This window comes from Oncorhynchus tshawytscha, linkage group LG13, assembly GCF_018296145.1.
Source record: "Oncorhynchus tshawytscha isolate Ot180627B linkage group LG13, Otsh_v2.0, whole genome shotgun sequence".
In the NCBI taxonomy this organism is placed as follows: domain Eukaryota; kingdom Metazoa; phylum Chordata; class Actinopteri; order Salmoniformes; family Salmonidae; genus Oncorhynchus; species Oncorhynchus tshawytscha.
The window spans coordinates 57,261,057-57,279,307 of NC_056441.1; the positions used below are offsets into that span (position 1 = coordinate 57,261,057).

Genomic DNA, 18,251 nt, shown 5'->3' on the forward strand with positions numbered 1-18,251 from the left:
AATAACAATCGCTCCCTTTCATTCCCATATTTCTGGCACTGAAATAGAACGTGTTCCACTGTTTACATCTCCTCTTGACAATGATCACACAGCCCAGTCAGATGTTTCCCCACCAATTTCAATGTACTATTGAGCCTTTTTGTGTCCCAGTCTCAGCCTTGTGATTACACATTCCTCCCTTCTCTCTCAGCCCGAGGACCTCCCTGCACCCACCTTTTCCTAAATCTTATACAGATGTCTTCCCTTTCTCTCCCTGTCACACAACTCTTGTCATTTGTTTTTAATCAACCCCTTGGTTTCTGCTTTACAGATTGACATTTCCATCTCAACACTAGGATGCTTAAGAGCCTGCTTGATTATAAAATCCACCTCCTCATTCCCCTCTACTCACACATGAGCTGGTACCCAGAGGAACATCACAAATACCCCCACCTGTTTCACCCTATACTCTGCTCAGAGGCACAAATGAATTTAAGCTCATCAGTGCTGCACAGGAGTCAGAGCAGATCACTACCCATACTCACCTGCACCCACTCTGCAGCCAAGAGTATGGCCTTCGACTGCATTGGGTAAATGGATTCCAGATTTTTTTCTTAAACTCAGGAACACTAAAAGCTGCACCTGTCCCCCTGTTTTAGGGTCCTTAGATCCATCTGGGAATATATTCAAGAAAGCATAGTATTGTGTTCTTAAATGTTCACTTACAACTGAATCTACTCTTTCCTCAACAGCTCTTACCCTCTCAAGGAACCCTCCCTCACAGGCTGAGGGCGCAACCAAGGTGGGATAGCAGGAAGAACCATAGAGAGGCTAAACTCCCTCCCAAACAACCCCATCTCTCTCACCATGTCATTGCCTATCCACCCCAAATTTGCTTTCAGATTTCATTCATGTTTCCAGCACTCTAGAAGTACCTTTTTTTTGTAAGATGTGTAGCTTTATGTCCTTGTAGATTTACCCAATATGTCATGGCTAAATGTTGTCTTCTTAACCTTAACGGCATCTCTCTCAACTCTACCTGAATCGCTGCCACCGGGGAGGTAGAGTGCTCCACAACATATTCGTTGGGCTTGGGACTGGATTACATGTAGCTTTTTAAAAGATGGCGGAGCTGCTGATCCATATGCTACACTTCCATTAACCCAGTGATGACTTGAAATGCGCTATATATAGCCCCATCAACACTATTCTATGTGCCCCCCCCCACTCCAATCCGGACGGGCAAAGCATCACATTCAATATTTTATTTCCTTTGACAACTAGTCTGTTAATATGCTCCGCCCGTATCATTCGAGTGTCAAACCAGACCCCCAGGGTCCTAAACCCACCATTTGTTAGTGATTCCTTCGAAAGATATAGCAAATCCTTGTTGCATTCATCCTAAACACACACAGATGAAAACCTTAAATCATTTTACTATGCCACTTGCTCCCCAGATGGGTTAACCCATATAGGGATCTGTACACTGCATAATAGAGTAGTGTATTTTTAAAACCCATTTTATTTTTAGTCGACAAATATTTGAGCACGGTTTACGGATTAAAATGACAAATACACAAATTACATTGTGGTTTTACAGCAGTAGACCATTACTGATAAATATGAACATGAGGAAATGATCAGAGCCGACACGGCAACACAAAAGACATAGAACACATTAAAATAAAGCGGCGACTCTATACTCTATTCTGTGTGCTGTATATTCTGCAACGACGCTTTAATTGAGGCCTTTTTTTGTGCTTTACAAAGTGCTGTAGAACTGGATCTTCCAATGACAACTTGACAGGAGTGGAGCAGAATTCAGGTCTTCTGGGCCTGTATTTACCAAATCGTTTCAGAGTAGGATTGCTGTTCTAGAATCAGTTTTGCTTTTTGATCATAATGAATAAGATGACATGTACCTGATCCAAGATCAGCACTCCTACTCTAAGACGCTTGACAAATACAGGCCCAGGACTTGGATCTTGGATCTTCTGTTGCTCAATGCTCTCTGCCTTCTCTCCTCGGTTCTACTGATGGATACTGTAGGTAAAACAGGACATAATAGGGGAGGGGAGGAGGTGAGGGGAGGATAGGGAGGGGAGGATAGGTGAGGGGAGGATAGGAGAGGGGAGGATAGGTGAGGGGAGGATAGGATAGGAGGGGAGGGGAGGATAGGGAGGAGAGGGGAGGATAGGAGAGGTGAGGGGAGGGGAGGGGAGGATAGGAGGGGGAGGATAGGAGGAGGGGAGGATAGGAGAGTGGGGAGGATAGGAGTGGGGAGGATAGGAGAGGTGGGGAGGATAGGAGTGGGGAGGAGGTGAGGGGAGAGAGGGGGAGGAGGGGAGGGGGGAGGGAGGTGAGGGGAGGGGGGGGAGGAGGTGAGGGGAGGGGAGAGGATAGGAGAGGTGAGGGGGGGAGGGGGAGGGGAGGATAGGAGGAGGGGAGGGGAGGATAGGAGAGGTGAGGGGAGGATAGGGGAGGATAGGAGAGAGGTGAGGGGAGGGGAGGAGGAGGTGAGGATAGGAGAGGTGAGGGGAGGGGAGGATAGGGGAGGGGGAGGTGAGGGGTGAGGGGGAGGATAGGGAGAGGTGAGGTGGGGAGGATGAGGGGAGGGGAGGAGGAGGTGAGGGGAAGGATAGGAGAGGTGAGGGGGGAGGATAGGGGGAGGATAGGAGAGGTGAGGGGAGGATAGGAGAGGGGAGGATAGGAGAGGGGAGGATAGGAGAGAGAGACAGATGTATGAATGACTGTCTTGTTTAATTCAACAGGACCTCTAACCTACGTCTTGTGGGCTCTAGTTCTGATTCAGACGAGTCGTTCTGAATCATTGGAGGCCTTCCTCATTATTCCCATTACTGTCATCAGGAGTGTCTGGAGGCCAGATACGTGTGTTAGGTAGAACCCATTACAACACCTCTCACCTTCTCCCCTAGCTGTCAGTACGCCTCAGCTAGACTGAATAATTGGAGGTTAAGGGAGGGGTGGGACTGGTAATTTTGGCTCGAGGTTTGTTTTGGTTTCTAAATGTACATAAACACGCAGCAGCCTTTTAATTTATCTGACACCAAGCCAAAAACAGCGGTCCCTGGTGAGCTAGCACTAACCTTGAGGTAAAAGAGCCTCTTTCTCTCCTCTGTCTCGTTCTCCCTCTCTCTCACCCTCTCGTATGTGGAACGGAGAGAAGGAGAGAGAGAGAGAAACCAAAACATAGAGACCCATCTGGAGCTGGTAAGGAGTGGGTCTGGGACAGTGGACGCTGCTGAGTGGAGGACAGCTCACAATAATGGCTGGAATGGAGCAAATTAAATGGCATCAAACACCTGGAAAGCCATATATACACACACACACACACACACATTCTGCTGACTCACTCAGATGTTCTTTCTGTGCTGTTGAAATATAGACACTCAACAGGGCAAGCTGAGGTCCCATAATTCACTATTGTGCCAGGGACGTGTTAACAGCCGTAACGGACAGAGCGCTTCTAATTTCACGCATGCACACACTAGAGACACACACACTATAGAGACACGCACTATAGAGACGCATACTAAAGAGACGCGCACTATAGAGACGCATACTAAAGAGACGCGCACTATAGAGACGCATACTATAGAGACGCGCATTATAGAGATGCGCACTATAGAGATGCGCACTATAGAGACGAGAACTATAGAGATGCGCACCATAGAGACGAGAACTATAGAGACGCACACTATAGAGACGCAGTACTGAAATACACACAAATGTATTTAGTCGTCCCCCCCTCTCTCTCAATGTGGATTCACTGATAGTCATTTACTGAACCTCCGCTTCACTCATCTCTAAAACACACACTTGTCCTACACTCTCCTCCTCCTGGCACTACTTCAAAGGCGACTCATGAAGAAGAGAGCAGGGAAATCTAATTTCCCAGCTAGAAATAACTCGTTTTTTCTGACAAAACATGTACCTGGCACCGACCCCAACAAATAAAGTGTCCACTTAATATAACCCTGAGTGGTTTTCTAAACCAATCTTGGACTTTGCATCAAATACAATAGATCTTACATAACATCTACAAAAGGGCTAATCTCACAACTCAAAGCCTCTCAGCTCAAAGTGGTAACAAACTAAACACATCACAAAGCCAAATTTGAACCCATATTCACCTCTTCTCAAAGCCCAAACCCACCTCACAACTACACAAACCCACCTCAACTCTCTCCTAGAACCAAACCCACCTCACAACTACCCAAACACACCTCACAACCTCAACTCTCTCCTAGAACCAAACCCACCTCACAACTACCCAAACCCACCTCACAACCTCAACTCTCTCCTAGAACCAAACCCACCTCACAACTACCCAAACCCACCTCACAACCTCAACTCTCTCCTAGAACCAAACCCACCTCACAACTACCCGAACCCACCTTACAACCTCAACTCTCTCCTAGAACCAAACCCACCTCACAGCCCCAGACAGGCATTGAGCTCAGACAGGGTGATGCCGCGGTCCCCATTGCGGTCACAGTACTGGGCAAACTTCTTAGCACAGCGGCGTGGCTTTAACCTCCTGCGCAGGTAGAGGCGGAGTGGCCGGGCCTCACGTTCGCTCAGCACTCCACTGTCATCCGTATCCAGCTGCCTGAAGTGCCAACGCAGCACCTCCTCCTCCCCGCCCGGGTCTGACATGTCCCACACCTCAACCCTCAGGGACGGGACCGGGGTGGATGGGGGAGGGGACATGGGGCCTGAAAGGGGGGCGTCCGACACCCTGGTATAGAAATGACACACGTCAGACCAGTAGCATTGCTCTTCTGCGGACAACAGTCATGTATTGGCTTGTATAGTCTTGAATTGAAATCAAACGTTTATTTTAAGATGAGCCACATGCAGGGAGAATCTAGCAAACACAAGACTTCTTAAACGGCCTCCCGCTGACATACTGAGGACCACGTTCCAATGTGTTTTTTTACAGAACCACAGAGCCTGACAAGTCAGTGAATCTATATTGATGAGATTCCCGCAGTAAGGATAAAATAAGTCATTTCACACAAGCACTCCATTCCTGAACCCTAGCCTCAGTCATATTGAACATATAACCATTTTCCCATTTCTGTGTCGAGCCGAAATATAAACAGAAAGGCAATCGGTATAAAAAAGATTTATTTTAAATATTTAAATTACATACTGGAGTACTATCAGATCCATTACAGCACAACAGCCAATCAGTGGCCTGGTAAATTGGTAATGTATTCAGAAATACACTATACTACTAATACAGTGGAGGCTGCTGAGGGGAGAACGACTCATAATAATGGCCGTAACAGAGCAAATGGAATGGCTTCAAACACCTGGAAACCATGTGTTTGATGTGTTTGATACCATTCCACTGATGCCACTCCAGTCATTACCCTGAGCCCGTCCTCCCCAATTAAGGTGCCACCAACCTCCTGTGTACTAATATCTGTCCGCGAATAGAGGATGGTTTTGGAGAGAGCGGGGTGAGAGAAACAGGGAATTACAGATGGGCAGCTATGTAAAACAGAAGAGGTCAAGTGAAGGAGAGAGTTGTGTGTATAAATGAACTGAGTGAAAAACAGACAGACGGAGAGAGAGAAAGGAAAAGAGGTACGGAGCATTTAAGTGGCCACGAGAGGGAGGAGAGATGTAAGCGTGAGAAAGAGAGGGATGAACTGGAGAGATAGATGGGGTGAGTAGGTCCGTGGGGTTTAAGAGAGTGGTATGCAGACTGGCCTGTAGTGAGAAAGAGAGGGATGGATGGAGTGAAGATATAAACAGGTGGTAGGGAAAATAAGTCCAGTGGGTTTAATTATACTGAACAAAAATATAAACACAACATTCAACAATTTCAAAGATTTTACTGTGTAATAGTACATATAAGGAAATCTGTCAATTTAAATACATTAATTAGGCACTAATCTATGGATTTCACATGACTGGGCAGGGGTGAAATCCATAGATTTAACATGAATGAGTTGTTCCCCACAAAAGGGCTTTATTACAGATCGAAATACTCTTCAGTTTCATCAGCTGTCCAGGTGGCTGGTCTTAGATGATCCCACATCCAAGAAGCCAGATGTGGAGGTCCTGGACTGGCGTGGTTACACGTGGTCTGCGGTTGTGAGGCCAGGTGGACGTACTGTCAAATTCTCTAAAACAATGTTGGAGGCGGCTTATGGTAGGGAAATTAACATTAAATTCTCTGGCCACAGCTCTGGTGGACATTCCTGCAGTCAGCATGTCAATTGCACAATTTCTCAAAACTTGAAACATCTGTGGCATTGTATTATGTGACAAAACTGCACATTTTAGAGTGGCCTTTTGTTGTCCCCAGCACAAGGTGCACCTGTGTAATGAGCATACTGTTCAATCAGATTCTTGATATGACACACCTGTCAGGTGGATGGATTATCTTGGCAAAGAGGAAATGCTCACTAACAGGGATGTAAACACATTTTTGCACAAAATCTGAGAGAAATAATATGTGTGCATACAGAACATTTCTGGGATCTAATATTTCAGCTCATGAAACATGGGACAAACACTTTACATGTTGTGTTTATATTTGTGTTTAGTATAAATAGAGTGGTATGCAGACTGACCTGTGAGGGCTGAGTATTCCAGACTGTTCAACCTCCAGCTGCAGAGCTCTCAACAGACTCTGCAGGAACTCTTTCTTCTGGGCCCCAGGGCACCCTGGGAGCAGAGAGAGATTATTAAGGCAAGGCGATGGGGTCAGTTTAAGTTGTGACTCTTGACAAAATGAGATACGCCTACCCGCTATGATGTAATCTAGACAAGAGTCCACGTTGCATTCGCCACAGCTCAAGGACACAGTACCCACAGTATTCAGCATAGAAAGTACCAATCAGATGTACAGTGTTAGTGTTAGCCTTGTCCTAGATCAGTTTGTGATGTCTGCCAATGGCCATAGGAGTGACAATAACCAAAGGAGTTGGCAGAAAGAGCAAACTGATCTGGGACCAGGCTAGTAAAAACTAGAAAGATCCTTGTTGATCTATCCAGGTATAGTGCAGTGCAGTTTGCTGATCTGACCTGGTAGAGATCTGTCTCTGTAGCTCCTGTCAGGCTGGCTGCTGTGGGGCTCCTCCAGGCTGCAGTCTGGCAGCCGGTTCCTGAAGGGGGCAACAACAGCCATGGGAATGATCTCCAGCCGAAACTCATAGACTCCTCTCACACCATTTAATCATTGTGATCATACATCACAATGCATTTACCCAATGGTTTGTTCCCTTTTGCCATTTGTTATCATCTTTGTTACTATTCACCATGGACAGGAGGAGATGCAGTAGAGGCTACACTATACACTATTTGGGGTGGCAGGTAGCCTTGCGGTTAGAGCGTTGTGCCGGTAACCGAAAGGTTGCTAGATCGAATCCCCGAGCTGATAAGGTAAAAATCTGTCGTTCTGCCCCTGAACAAGGCAGTTAACCCACTGTTCCTAGGCCAACATTGTAAATAAGAATTTGTTCTTAACTGACTTGCCTAGTTAAATAAAACACAAATACCCTATGAGTATACTTATTTTTTGGTTGAGATGACTTTGAAAAGACATCTTCAAGCAATTTTGCTCACAAGGGTGTCAGTGGCATTGTTAGCCAGATAAGTATATGAAGCTAAGGGAAAATACAGTGAACATGGATGGAAATGTCCATTAAATAATGTTATGGAACCAGGATATTAAACGTCATCAATAAAACCATAGCTTTGCACTATCAATACTTTAGTATGGAATGGTAAAATCCTAAACTAGCACAACACTTGAAATATAATACAATGTTAAAATATACAATATACAGTATACACTGAGTATACCTAACATTAGGAACACCGCAGGGCTCTCCAGAGAGTGTTTGCAGTCTGCCCAACGCATCACCGGGGGCAAACTACCCGCCCTCCAGGACACCTACAGCACCCAATGTCACAGGAAGGCCAAAAAGATCATCAAGGACATCAACCACCCGAGCCACTGCCTGTTCACCCCGCTATCATCCAGAAGGCGAGGTCAGTACAGGTGCATCAAAGCTGGGACCGAGAGACTGAAAAACAGCTTCTATCCTAAGTCGATCAGACTGTTAAATAGCCATCACTAACACATTAGAGGCTGTTGCCCTATATACATAGACATTAAATCACTGGCCACTATATTACATGGAACACTAGTCACTTTAATAATGTTTACATATCTTGCATTACTCAACTCAGCGGTGTCATAGGGAAGCCCATAAAATTTTCAGAGACTCCAGTGACCCAAGCCATAGACTGTTTTCTCTGCTACCGCACGGCAAGCGGTACCGGAGCGCCAAGTCTAGGACCAAAAGGCTCCTCAACAGCTTCTAGCCCCAAGCCATTAGACTGCTGAACAATTCATAAAAATGTACATTGACACCCCACCCCCTCCTCTTCTTGTACACTGCTGCTACTCGCTGTTTGTTTGTTACCTATGCATAGTTACTTCGCCCCCACCTACATGTACAGATTACCTCAACTAGCCTGTACCCCTGTACACTGACTCGGTATCGGTGTCCCCTGTATATAGCCTCGTTATTCTTATTGTGTTACATTTAATTATTACTTTTTATTTTAGTCTACTTGGTAAATATTTTCTTCTTCTTGAACTGCACTGTTGGTTAAGGGCTTGTAAGTAGCATTTCACGGTAAGGTCTACACTGTTGGTTAAGGGCTTGTAAGTAAGCATTTCACGGTAAGGTCTACACTGTTGGTTAAGGGCTTGTAAGTAAGCATTTCACTTGGTAAGCAACTGTTGGTCTACACTGTTGGTTAAGGGCTTGTAAGTAAGCATTTCACGGTAAGGTCTACACTGTTGGTTAAGGGCTTGTAAGTAAGCATTTCACTTGGTAAGGTCTACACTGTTGGTTAAGGGCTTGTAAGTAAGCATTTCACTGTTGGTAAGATCTACACTGTTGGTTAAGGGCTTGTAAGTAAGCATTTCACGGTCTACACTGTTGGTTAAGGGCTTGTAAGGTCTACACTGTTGGTTAAGGGCTTGTGTAAGCATTTCACGGTAAGGTCTACACATTTCACGGTAAGGTCTACACTGTTGGTTAAGGGCTTGTAAGTAAGCATTTCACGGTAAGGTCTACACTGTTGGTTAAGGGCTTGTAAGTAAGCATTTCACAGTAAAGTCTACACTCGCTGTATTTGGCGCATGTGGCAAATAAAGTTTGATTTGATATGTATATACTGTATTCTATTCTACTGTATCTTAGTCTACGCCGCTCTGACATTGCTCGTCTATATATTTATACATTCTTAATTCCATTCGTTACTTAGATGTGTGTGTATCGGGCATATGTTGTGAAATGGTTAGATATTACTTGTTAGATAGTACTGCACTGTCAGAGCTAGAAACACAAGCATTTCACTACACCCAAAATAACATCTGCTAAACACCTGTATGTGACCAATAGAATTTGATTTGGACAGTCTATGTCATGGAAAGAGCAGGTGTTCTTAATGTTTGTATACTCCGTGTTTGAGTTCTTCGGTAGGCATTTCTTAGGCTCCTGGGCTACATGGGGTGCATTGATCAGTTTAGTAAAGTGTGGAATGGGAGAGTTCTGATAGCGGACTGTGCATGTCATGGGAGTGTAGAATGCATTTAGGTAAAACTTTATTGTACTGCCAAGTTAAACTGTTACAAGTCATTCCTATGTAACTACCTGGTAATTATCGGGCTGTAAAATAAAGCGTTAGCCACATTTCTCTATCTACTAGGTGCCTTGTTCGAGGCCATACCTGGCAGAGGTGCCTGGTAGAGGACGTCCCGTGTCCACCCGGACACACCAGCAGTACCCCGTGGTGACGTGGCACTGGATGGGGCTGTAGCGCCCGTCTGCACTGCATTTTGGGATGAAGCGCTCCTCCTGCCACAGAACATGCACCTTGTCCATCAACGCTGCTCTCTCCCTCTCACACGTCTGAGGACTGTCTGTGGAAGCATGAATGTACGCACACATGTACACACACACACACACACTAATCATTATCTCACAGAAGTGATAGCTATGAAAGCTCATAAAAAGAAAAACTCCTTACCTGTAGGGCGTTTTACAGAACGATTCCCTTTGGGGTCAGAGTTCAACCGGATGGTCACCCAGAGCGGAGGAGCGGTGATTCCTGTGCAGGAAATATAGCGATATTAGTGTAAACGAACAATATGGTAGTATCATTCTGAAAATGTCCATCATTACGGGACGGTTTCCCAGAGACAGATTAAGCCTAGTGCTAGACTTAAAAGCATGTTCAACGGTTATTCTCCAAGTCCACTCCTCTCACCTGCTGCAGACTTGGTCCTGCTAGGGTCGGCGGTGGGCCGGGAGGGACCACCCTCACCTGTGTCCACAGAGACAAGAACTTTTCAAGGACCAAAGTGACTGTGATAAAAGCCCGTACCAGAGTAGGTACGTGTGTGGCAGTGTTTGAATGGGTCTTTATATTAGTGTCAGTGGAGCACTATTGATTGATCTAAACTCTGTCTCACCTGTGCAGTTGGGTCTGAGGTGCAGGACAGATGTCCCACTGACAGGTTTCCCATCTGGAGTAGAGCACCAGCAGTAACCAGTCTGGTTGTGGCACTGCATCTGAGGAAGTGGGACATTTGTCAGAACCTGCATTTTGCCAACTTCATCAAAGCCAAGTACTGAAATGTATGCTCACTAAAGTGTAGCCATAGACTGTTCTCTCTGCTACCGTCCGGCAAACGGTACAGATGCATCGGCTCTCGAACCAACAGGCTTCGAGACAGCTTTTACCCCCAAGCCATAAGACTGCTAAATAGTTAATTAAATGGTTACCCAGACTCTTTTCACTGACCCCATCTTGTGCTGACTCTATGCACACTCACAAGACTATATATACAGACACACACACTACATTGACCCTCTCACACAAAACCCACACACACTCACATACACTCACACAGACACACGCACACTTTTAAACTCATCATACGCAAAGTGTACAAAGCATTAGGAACACCTTCATAACATTGAGTCCCCCCTTTGCCCTCAAAACCGCCTCAATTCACCGGGGCATGGACTGTACAAGATGTCGAAAGCGTTCCACAGGGATGCTGGCCCATGTTGACACCAATGCTTCCCACAGTTGTGTCAAGTTGTCTGGATGTCCTTTGGGTGGTGGGCTATTCTTGAGACACACAGGAAACTGTTGAGTGTGAAAACCCCAGCAGCATTGCAGTTCTGGACACACTCACACCAGTGCACCTGGCACCTACTACCATACCCATCAAAGGCACTTAAATATTTTTTTCTTGTCCATTCTCCCTCTGAATGGCACAAATAAACAATCCATGTCTCAATGCTTAAAAATCCTTCTTTAACCGGTCTCCTCCCCTTCATCTACACAGATTGAAGTGGAGGGATCATAGCTTTCAACTGGATTCACCTGGTCAGAGCAGGTGATCCTAATGTTTTGTATGCTGCTACTCTGTTCTTATTATCTATCCTGATGCCTAGTCACTTCACCCTGCCTTTATGTACATATCTAGCTCAAATACATCGTACCCCTGCACATTGATCTGGTACTGGTACTCCCTGTACATAGCTCCATATAGATCTGGTACTGGTACTCCCTGTATATAGCTCCATATTGATCTGGTACTAGTACTCTCTGTATTTCGCTCCACATTGATCTGGTACTGGTACTCCCTGTATATAGCTACACATAGATCTGGTACTGGTACTTCCTGTATATAGCTCCACATTGATCTGGTACTGGTACTCCCTGTATATAGCTCCACCTTGATCTGGTACTGGTACTCCCTGTATATAGCTCCACATTGATCTGGTACTGGTACTCCCTGCATATAGCTAGACATAGATCTGGTACTGGTACTATATATGTATATAACTCCATTCTTGTGTATTTTATTCCTCTTGTGTTACTATTTTTATTATAATTTTTTTGACTGTACATCGTTGGGAAGGGCTCGTAAGCAAGCATTTCAGGGTAAAGACCACATCCTTTGTATTCGGCGCATGTGACAAATCCAATTTGATTTGCTATGATTTTCTGTCATTTGAAAGACAGACAGTACCTGCAGGAAACTTCCATCTGCACCGCATTCTGGGACGGTGTGGCTGCGGACTCTGGACTCCAGGGCCTGACTACGAGCCAGCTGGCACTTGGACTGGGTGGAATCTGAAGGGGGATGTCCAGCAACCATCTCTACTACTTCCATTGGCATATATAATCAATGCAGAAGTGTGTATAGATTGTGTGTACTGTATATATCAGGGATGGTCAACTGGCGGCCCTTTTGAAGGCCCTAAGACAGCTCATTTTCCTCTCTGCCCCATGGCAAAATGAGTGGAATCTTAACAAATTTGCTTTAAAACTGCAACATTTTCTCTACACTCCCATGGCAAAATGTGTAGAATTGCACGAAATGAACTCGCAATGTGAGAGGCGGTGGACACAGAACCACGAACAACTGCAGCACCTCATGATGAGTTCAGATTTTTTTGTGGCTCTCACCCCCATAAAAGTTGCCCATCCCTGGTATATATGGTGATTAATAGATGGAATGTATATATGTGTACAGTGTGAATACGCGTGTATAGATGGAGGCGTCCTTTACTGACTTTCATAGAATGTACACAGTTTATGGTCACTAAAGGGTACTTACCTGCACAGTGTGCTCGTGGTGCCGTCCGTAGCTGAGTGTTGATGCACTGGGCTCTCTGGAAGGCACACAGGGACATGTAAAGGCGTCCGTTGCTGCCACATACTGTCCGGTGGCGCTCCCTGTGGCAGTCCAGCGCACAGCCCCGGGGCCACATGTTTTCTGGGATCAGAAACGGCTGGAAACAAGCAGCAACACAGGCAGTACAATGCAATTACACCCTCCTGACCTGTACTCTCATATGACACACTTTGACCCCCCCAGCAGCGTACTGTATCAGAGAGATGGATGGGAAAAGAGCAGAGAAGGGCTCGCACCGAAGTTGTGTGACCAATCAGAACACGGGTAAATACACATTTGGAGTGTTTGGTGTGGATAGACTTAAGCGCAGCTGGTCAAAGAGAGGGATTAAAAAGGAGCTATTTGTTGGTGCCTTGGCTAGTGGACACTCAGTCTGCTGCTTGTCTGGCACACGAACAGTGCTTCAGTGTCACGCTGGGAAAAGCTGAGAGAGGGAGCACGTAAAAGATAAGCACTGCAGCAGTCAACACATGGCCAAAGTATGTTAAAATAGAGAATAAGGAAATGTGTGTGTGTGTATATCTTGGATTTCACCTGATCCTGTACCTGTGAGAGCTGTTTTTGCTAGCTAACTGCTCTGTAAATAAACAGGTCTAATTGAGGGGAAGGTTCCAGACTCTTCAGGCCCGCCTCACCCCCCTGCCTGCCAACTGTGGGCTCAGTCTGTAGCTCATTGTCATGGCTGGAGTAAAGTACTGTATTTTATTTACAGGCCTGCATCCAAAGGGAAGATGCTGGAACATTTCTGTTCGGTCATCTGAATATTGCTGTAATACTGGACCATACACCAGACATGCATGACCTCGAAAATCTCTTACCTGTCCTTGAGTCAATGCTTCAGTATGACACACACCATCCTAGAGGACACATATTGCAGAACACGACAGCTGTCCGAGGGCTTTCCCTGTATCCCTGCTATAGTATGGTACACCACAGCTTTTTCCAGCCTTGTTCATAGTCACAGTGGTATTCCTAATCGTTAGTAGGATGCCCGAGGCCTAGACTGCATTTGATAAACTTCTATTGACACACCATGTGTTTTTTTTTTACATCAACATTCCAGTGAGGTGGGCGGAGGAGAGACGAGAACAGAGATGGAGAGAGGTACTCGGACCGCAGGCCATAGGCTTCTGCTAAATTGCTAACACATGCTGCCCAGTGCCAGACATTGCACTAAAAGCTAGGTATCACACATGCACTCACACACGGGTCCCTCTCTTGTCGTTGACCTTCACTCCCACTCAGATAACCCTGGACCCAGACCTTGCCCCCCCCACTCAAAGCCCCATCCATCCTCCAGGCCCGATCTTCAATACCTCTTTGTCTCCTGCTCTCCCTCACACTCTGTCATAGCTCAGTCAATTTGCCATGGTGTGTGTTTCACTGTTTGCATAATTTTTCCTGATTTGAAAAAAAAAAAAAAAAAAAAAAAAAAAAAAAACTCTCCTCTGATGAAAGGACCTGCCTGTGCTGCTAGGTGGTGAGGGCATCATTTCATCGATTGATTCCTTGTGGAGGACAGCGTATACTTTGGATGTGTGTGTGTGCATGTTGGAGGTGGTGTCATTGTGGCTGGAGGACGGGACATGGCTTTCTAACTAGGAGTTCAGTACCGCTGAATGGACCAGGTTCAGGTCTAAAGAGTAACTAGTAGCCTTGAGTGAGCTTCTCTGTCCAGGTGCAGTGTTACAACGTGTTCCAGCTACAATTAGCGTCAGTGTTCTGGGCAGAGCGTTGAAGCGTGGACGAACAAGGTGGCAATGTTTTAGGCAACCTGGTGTTAGATTTTATAACTATATATGAAAATATAGATATTTCTCGAAGAGGGTCGCCTTAGTGTGATGAAATACGATGTTTTGGCTGAGACTGAAATGCTGCTGAAAGACTGGCACATGTATATTTTTACATCCATATCAGTCACTTTTATGTTGAAATAAGCCCCCTCCCCTGTCGTATGCGGAGTAAAAGTAATGAGACCAGTGAATCAGGCACATGTGAAGAGTTTTCCTCCATTCATCTCTATGGCGTGGCAGGAAGTCTGGACAGACAAAACAGCCTGTGTGTGCAATTTGTCATGCGCCTGCAGAATACAAAACCACCAAACATTGCAGACACACGCAGACATGCTAAACGTGTGCACTTTCACAGCCGAGTCCTGTACAAGTACACCATCTCTCACCTTTCAAAATTGGCATGGTAACCAAACACACATGTACTGTATGCACACACTCAAACAGGTACAGTTCCTTCAGAAAGCAGTAATAGCACTGAACTTATTCCACATTTTGTTGTGTTACAGCCTGAATTCAAAATGGATTAAATAGATTCTCACCCATATACACACACACACAATACCTCATAATGACCAAGTGAAAACATATTTTTTGACATTTTTTGCAAATGTATTGAAAATGAAATACAGAATTCTCATTTACACAAGTATTCACACCCCTGAGTCAATACATGTTAGAATCACATTTGCCAGCAATTACAGCTCTGAGTCTTACTGCACAAGTCTATATGAGCTTTGCACACCTGGATTGTACAATATATGCACTTTCATTTTTTTTTTAATGATTCAAGCGCTGTCAAGTTGGTTGTTGTTCATCGCTAGACAGCCATTTTCAAGTCTTGCCTTAAGCCAAAACTGTAACTAGGCCCTCAGGAACGTTCAATGTAATCTTGGTAAGCAACTCCAGTATATAATTGGCCATGTTTTATGTTATTGTCCTGCTGAAAGGTGAATTTGTCTTCAAGTGTCTGTTGGAAAGCAGGCTGAAGTAATTTTCCTCTAGGATTTAGCCTCAAATTCATTTATTTGTATCCTAAAAACTCCCTAGTTCTTGCCCATAAAAAGCATACCCATAACATGATGCAGCCACCACCATGCTTAAAAATATGAAGAAGTGAAGTGGTACTTGGATGTGCCCCAAACCTAACATTTTGTGTTCAGGACATAAAGTTGTTTTGCAGTTTTACTTTAGTGTCTTATTGCAAACAGAATGCATGTTTTGGAATATTTTAATTCTGTACAGGATTCCATCTTTTCACCCTTTAATTTACTGTATGTTAGTATTGTGGAGTAACTACAATGCTGTTGATCCATCCCCAATTCTCCTATCACAGCCATTCAATTCTGGTGAAATCCCTGAGCAGTTTCCTTCCTCTCCAGCAACTGAGTTAGGAAGGACGGGGTTTATTGATAAACCATCCAAAGTGTAATAACTTCACCATGCTCAAGGGGATAGTCAATGTCTGCTTTTTTATATACCCATCTACCAATAGGTGCCCTTCTTTGCGAGGCATTGGAAAACCTCCCTGGTCTTTGTGCTTGAATCTGTGTTCACTGCTCGACTGAGGGACCTTGTATGTGTGGGGTACAGAGATGGGGTAGTCCTTTAAAAGTAATGTTAATCAATAATATCGCACAGAGTCCATGCAACTTGTGAAGCACATGTTTACTCCTGAACTTATTTAGGTTGCCATAACAAAGGGGTTGAATACTTATTGACACAAGACATTTCAGATTTTCATTTGTTATGAATCTGGAAACATTTCTAAAAACATAACTCCACTTTGACATTATGGTTAGGCCAGTGACTAAAGTTAAGGGGTGTGAATTCTTTTTGAAGGCACACACCCGTTTTCCCTCGGGTAAAATAAAAAAACAAGTTTCAATATTTGCCTTTAGGCGGTTTCTGGCCTGCGGTCTGGGCTAGTTAGCCAGTGTTTGTCTACTCCATACACTACCTCTTTAGGGAACATTGGCTTTATAGACTTTCTCAGATTCCACTCCATGGCTTGGAGGTAGGTGTGGCCCCTTACACACTGATCTTGGATCAGCTTGTCATACTCTAATCTCCTAAATGATTATGGTCAGTACTAAACTAAGCCAACTTTAGATCACGTTGAGAGCTCTATGACTCAAGGTAACAGGTATGCCCTTAATTCATGGCTGTAACCAATCTGATTGAAAAGGGTTTCAACACTGCTTGAGATGGCAACCATTCCTTTCTGTCTATTATAGTCTACTTCACTCAGCCAGAGCAGAGATGTAATAAAACGTTTTGCATTCACGTTTAGTTATGTTTGAAAACGCACCATCGGTGATTGGATGTTGGTTTAAGTTCAGGTGACAATCACAGAATGATAATACAAAATGTAACAGTTCATGCTAGACTGTCTCTCACAATGAGCACTTCTGAAGTATGAAAGTGTAAATCCTTGAGGACTTACCGGTGACCTCTCAGTTTGAATAGACTCCGAGAACAAGATGATGAGCAGCACGAGACAGGTGAACGTGAACACCAGCATACTGCCCAGGCGCGTGGCTCTGCTGGAGGTGTTGCGCGCACTTCTGTCTCTGGCAAAGCGCCGTGTACAAATCGACAGCCAATCCAGCCTTCCGTGGCACCGTTAACGCAAGAACGTTAAGGGCAGCTTTTTATCTTCTTTTCACTTTCAGCAGGCCATTTTGTTGGTAAGCGGCAGATCTCTTGACAAGTGGAACGACAAAACGGGTAGATCCCAAATTGTTGGGCTTTCCGCAAAACCGGTGGCAAGTGATGAATAATCAGAAATAGTGTCACGGAGAAATTTCTTCAAAAACACACTATAATTGTAAATATGGTTCTCGGTCATCCTGGATTTGAACGCAGACTACATGAGCATCAAGACCTCCCCTGTCAAATCCCTACCGTGGCTTTATCCCCAAGTAGCCTGCCCCTTTCCGTTCGACAATAACATGTGCGTAACTGCTGCACAACTGGTTGCCATACTTCAGGCCTACCTGTTCACAGTGGCTATTGTATAAAAAGTAGTTATAGCAATACACATAGTATTATTTTATTTTTAAAATCGAAATCTACTAGTGTTTTATAAAACGTTAATAGGCTCATTTGTAGAGGTTAAAACGGTCTACACCTAGTGGTCCGTCTACGACTAAGCTACTGCTGGTCCCAAGTCTCCCCCACGTGGACATAAACATGCAGACTAGACAGCCCATAGGGCAAGCAGCTGATTTACACGTATCCTACCAGGAGGAAATGACTATTTGCTTATTTAAAAAGGTAGTATGAGTAGGCCCATTAACGGTTCAGAGTCAAAGGCTTTGTGTGCGCATATATATGCCTTTGACTCTGAACCGTTAATGGGCCTACTCATACTACCTTTTTAAATATATATATAGTAGGCCTAGAGAAGGAAAATAAAAACAGAGACCAAGTCATAGTATTTTATAAGGAAACTTTATGTGTGCTTGTGAAATTCACTTTTAGACAGAAGGCTGTTTTGCAGTTTCCAGTACAGCAGATAAGGTTTGATATTAAAGAGTACAAAAAAAAGAGAAGAAATCACAAATCCAAAGCTCACTGCTTTCCAACCTTGCAGGTAAAAGTACAAGCTTTTGGCCCAAATCTTATTTTTTCCTCCCTCACTCTGGCTCACATCCCTCTCCCCCTAAGCTCCTTGACCCCCCTAAGCTCCTTGACCC

General features: G+C 44.8%; 1 protein-coding gene across 2 annotated transcripts; it reads right to left on the minus strand.

Annotated features, from left to right (window-relative positions):
* Positions 1 to 1,483: 1,483 nt before the first annotated feature.
* On the minus strand, positions 1,484 to 17,784 carry LOC112265289 (SPARC-related modular calcium-binding protein 1). Of its 2 annotated transcripts, XM_024442440.2 has the most exons (11): positions 16,997 to 17,782; positions 12,683 to 12,857; positions 12,092 to 12,195; positions 10,517 to 10,616; positions 10,312 to 10,368; positions 10,072 to 10,152; positions 9,772 to 9,964; positions 7,048 to 7,127; positions 6,594 to 6,687; positions 4,434 to 4,741; positions 1,484 to 2,022 (listed from the first exon to the last, which is right to left on the minus strand). In XM_024442440.2, the coding sequence occupies exons 1-10, from the start codon at positions 17,072 to 17,074 to the stop codon at positions 4,435 to 4,437; spliced, it is 1,269 nt and encodes a 422-aa protein (XP_024298208.1). In that variant the 5' UTR covers positions 17,075 to 17,782; the 3' UTR covers positions 1,484 to 2,022; position 4,434. The 2 variants fall into 2 exon arrangements, with proteins under 2 accessions (XP_024298208.1, XP_024298209.1); XM_024442441.2 differs by lacking the exon at positions 4,434 to 4,741 and having other exon boundaries at positions 16,997 to 17,784.
* Positions 17,785 to 18,251: the final 467 nt, after the last annotated feature.

Excerpts from the sequence above, each read along its gene's own strand:
- LOC112265289 (XM_024442440.2), bottom strand. The coding sequence starts at position 17,074 with ATGCTGGTGTTCACGTTCACCTGTCTCGTGCTGCTCATCATCTTGTTC. Across the intron at positions 10,369-10,516 it reads CCTCAGACCCAACTGCACAG|GTGAGGGTGGTCCCTCCCGG; the intron begins GTGAGACAGAGT and ends CTGTGGACACAG. Across the intron at positions 6,688-7,047 it reads CAGAGACAGATCTCTACCAG|GGTGCCCTGGGGCCCAGAAG; the intron begins GTCAGATCAGCA and ends CTCTGCTCCCAG.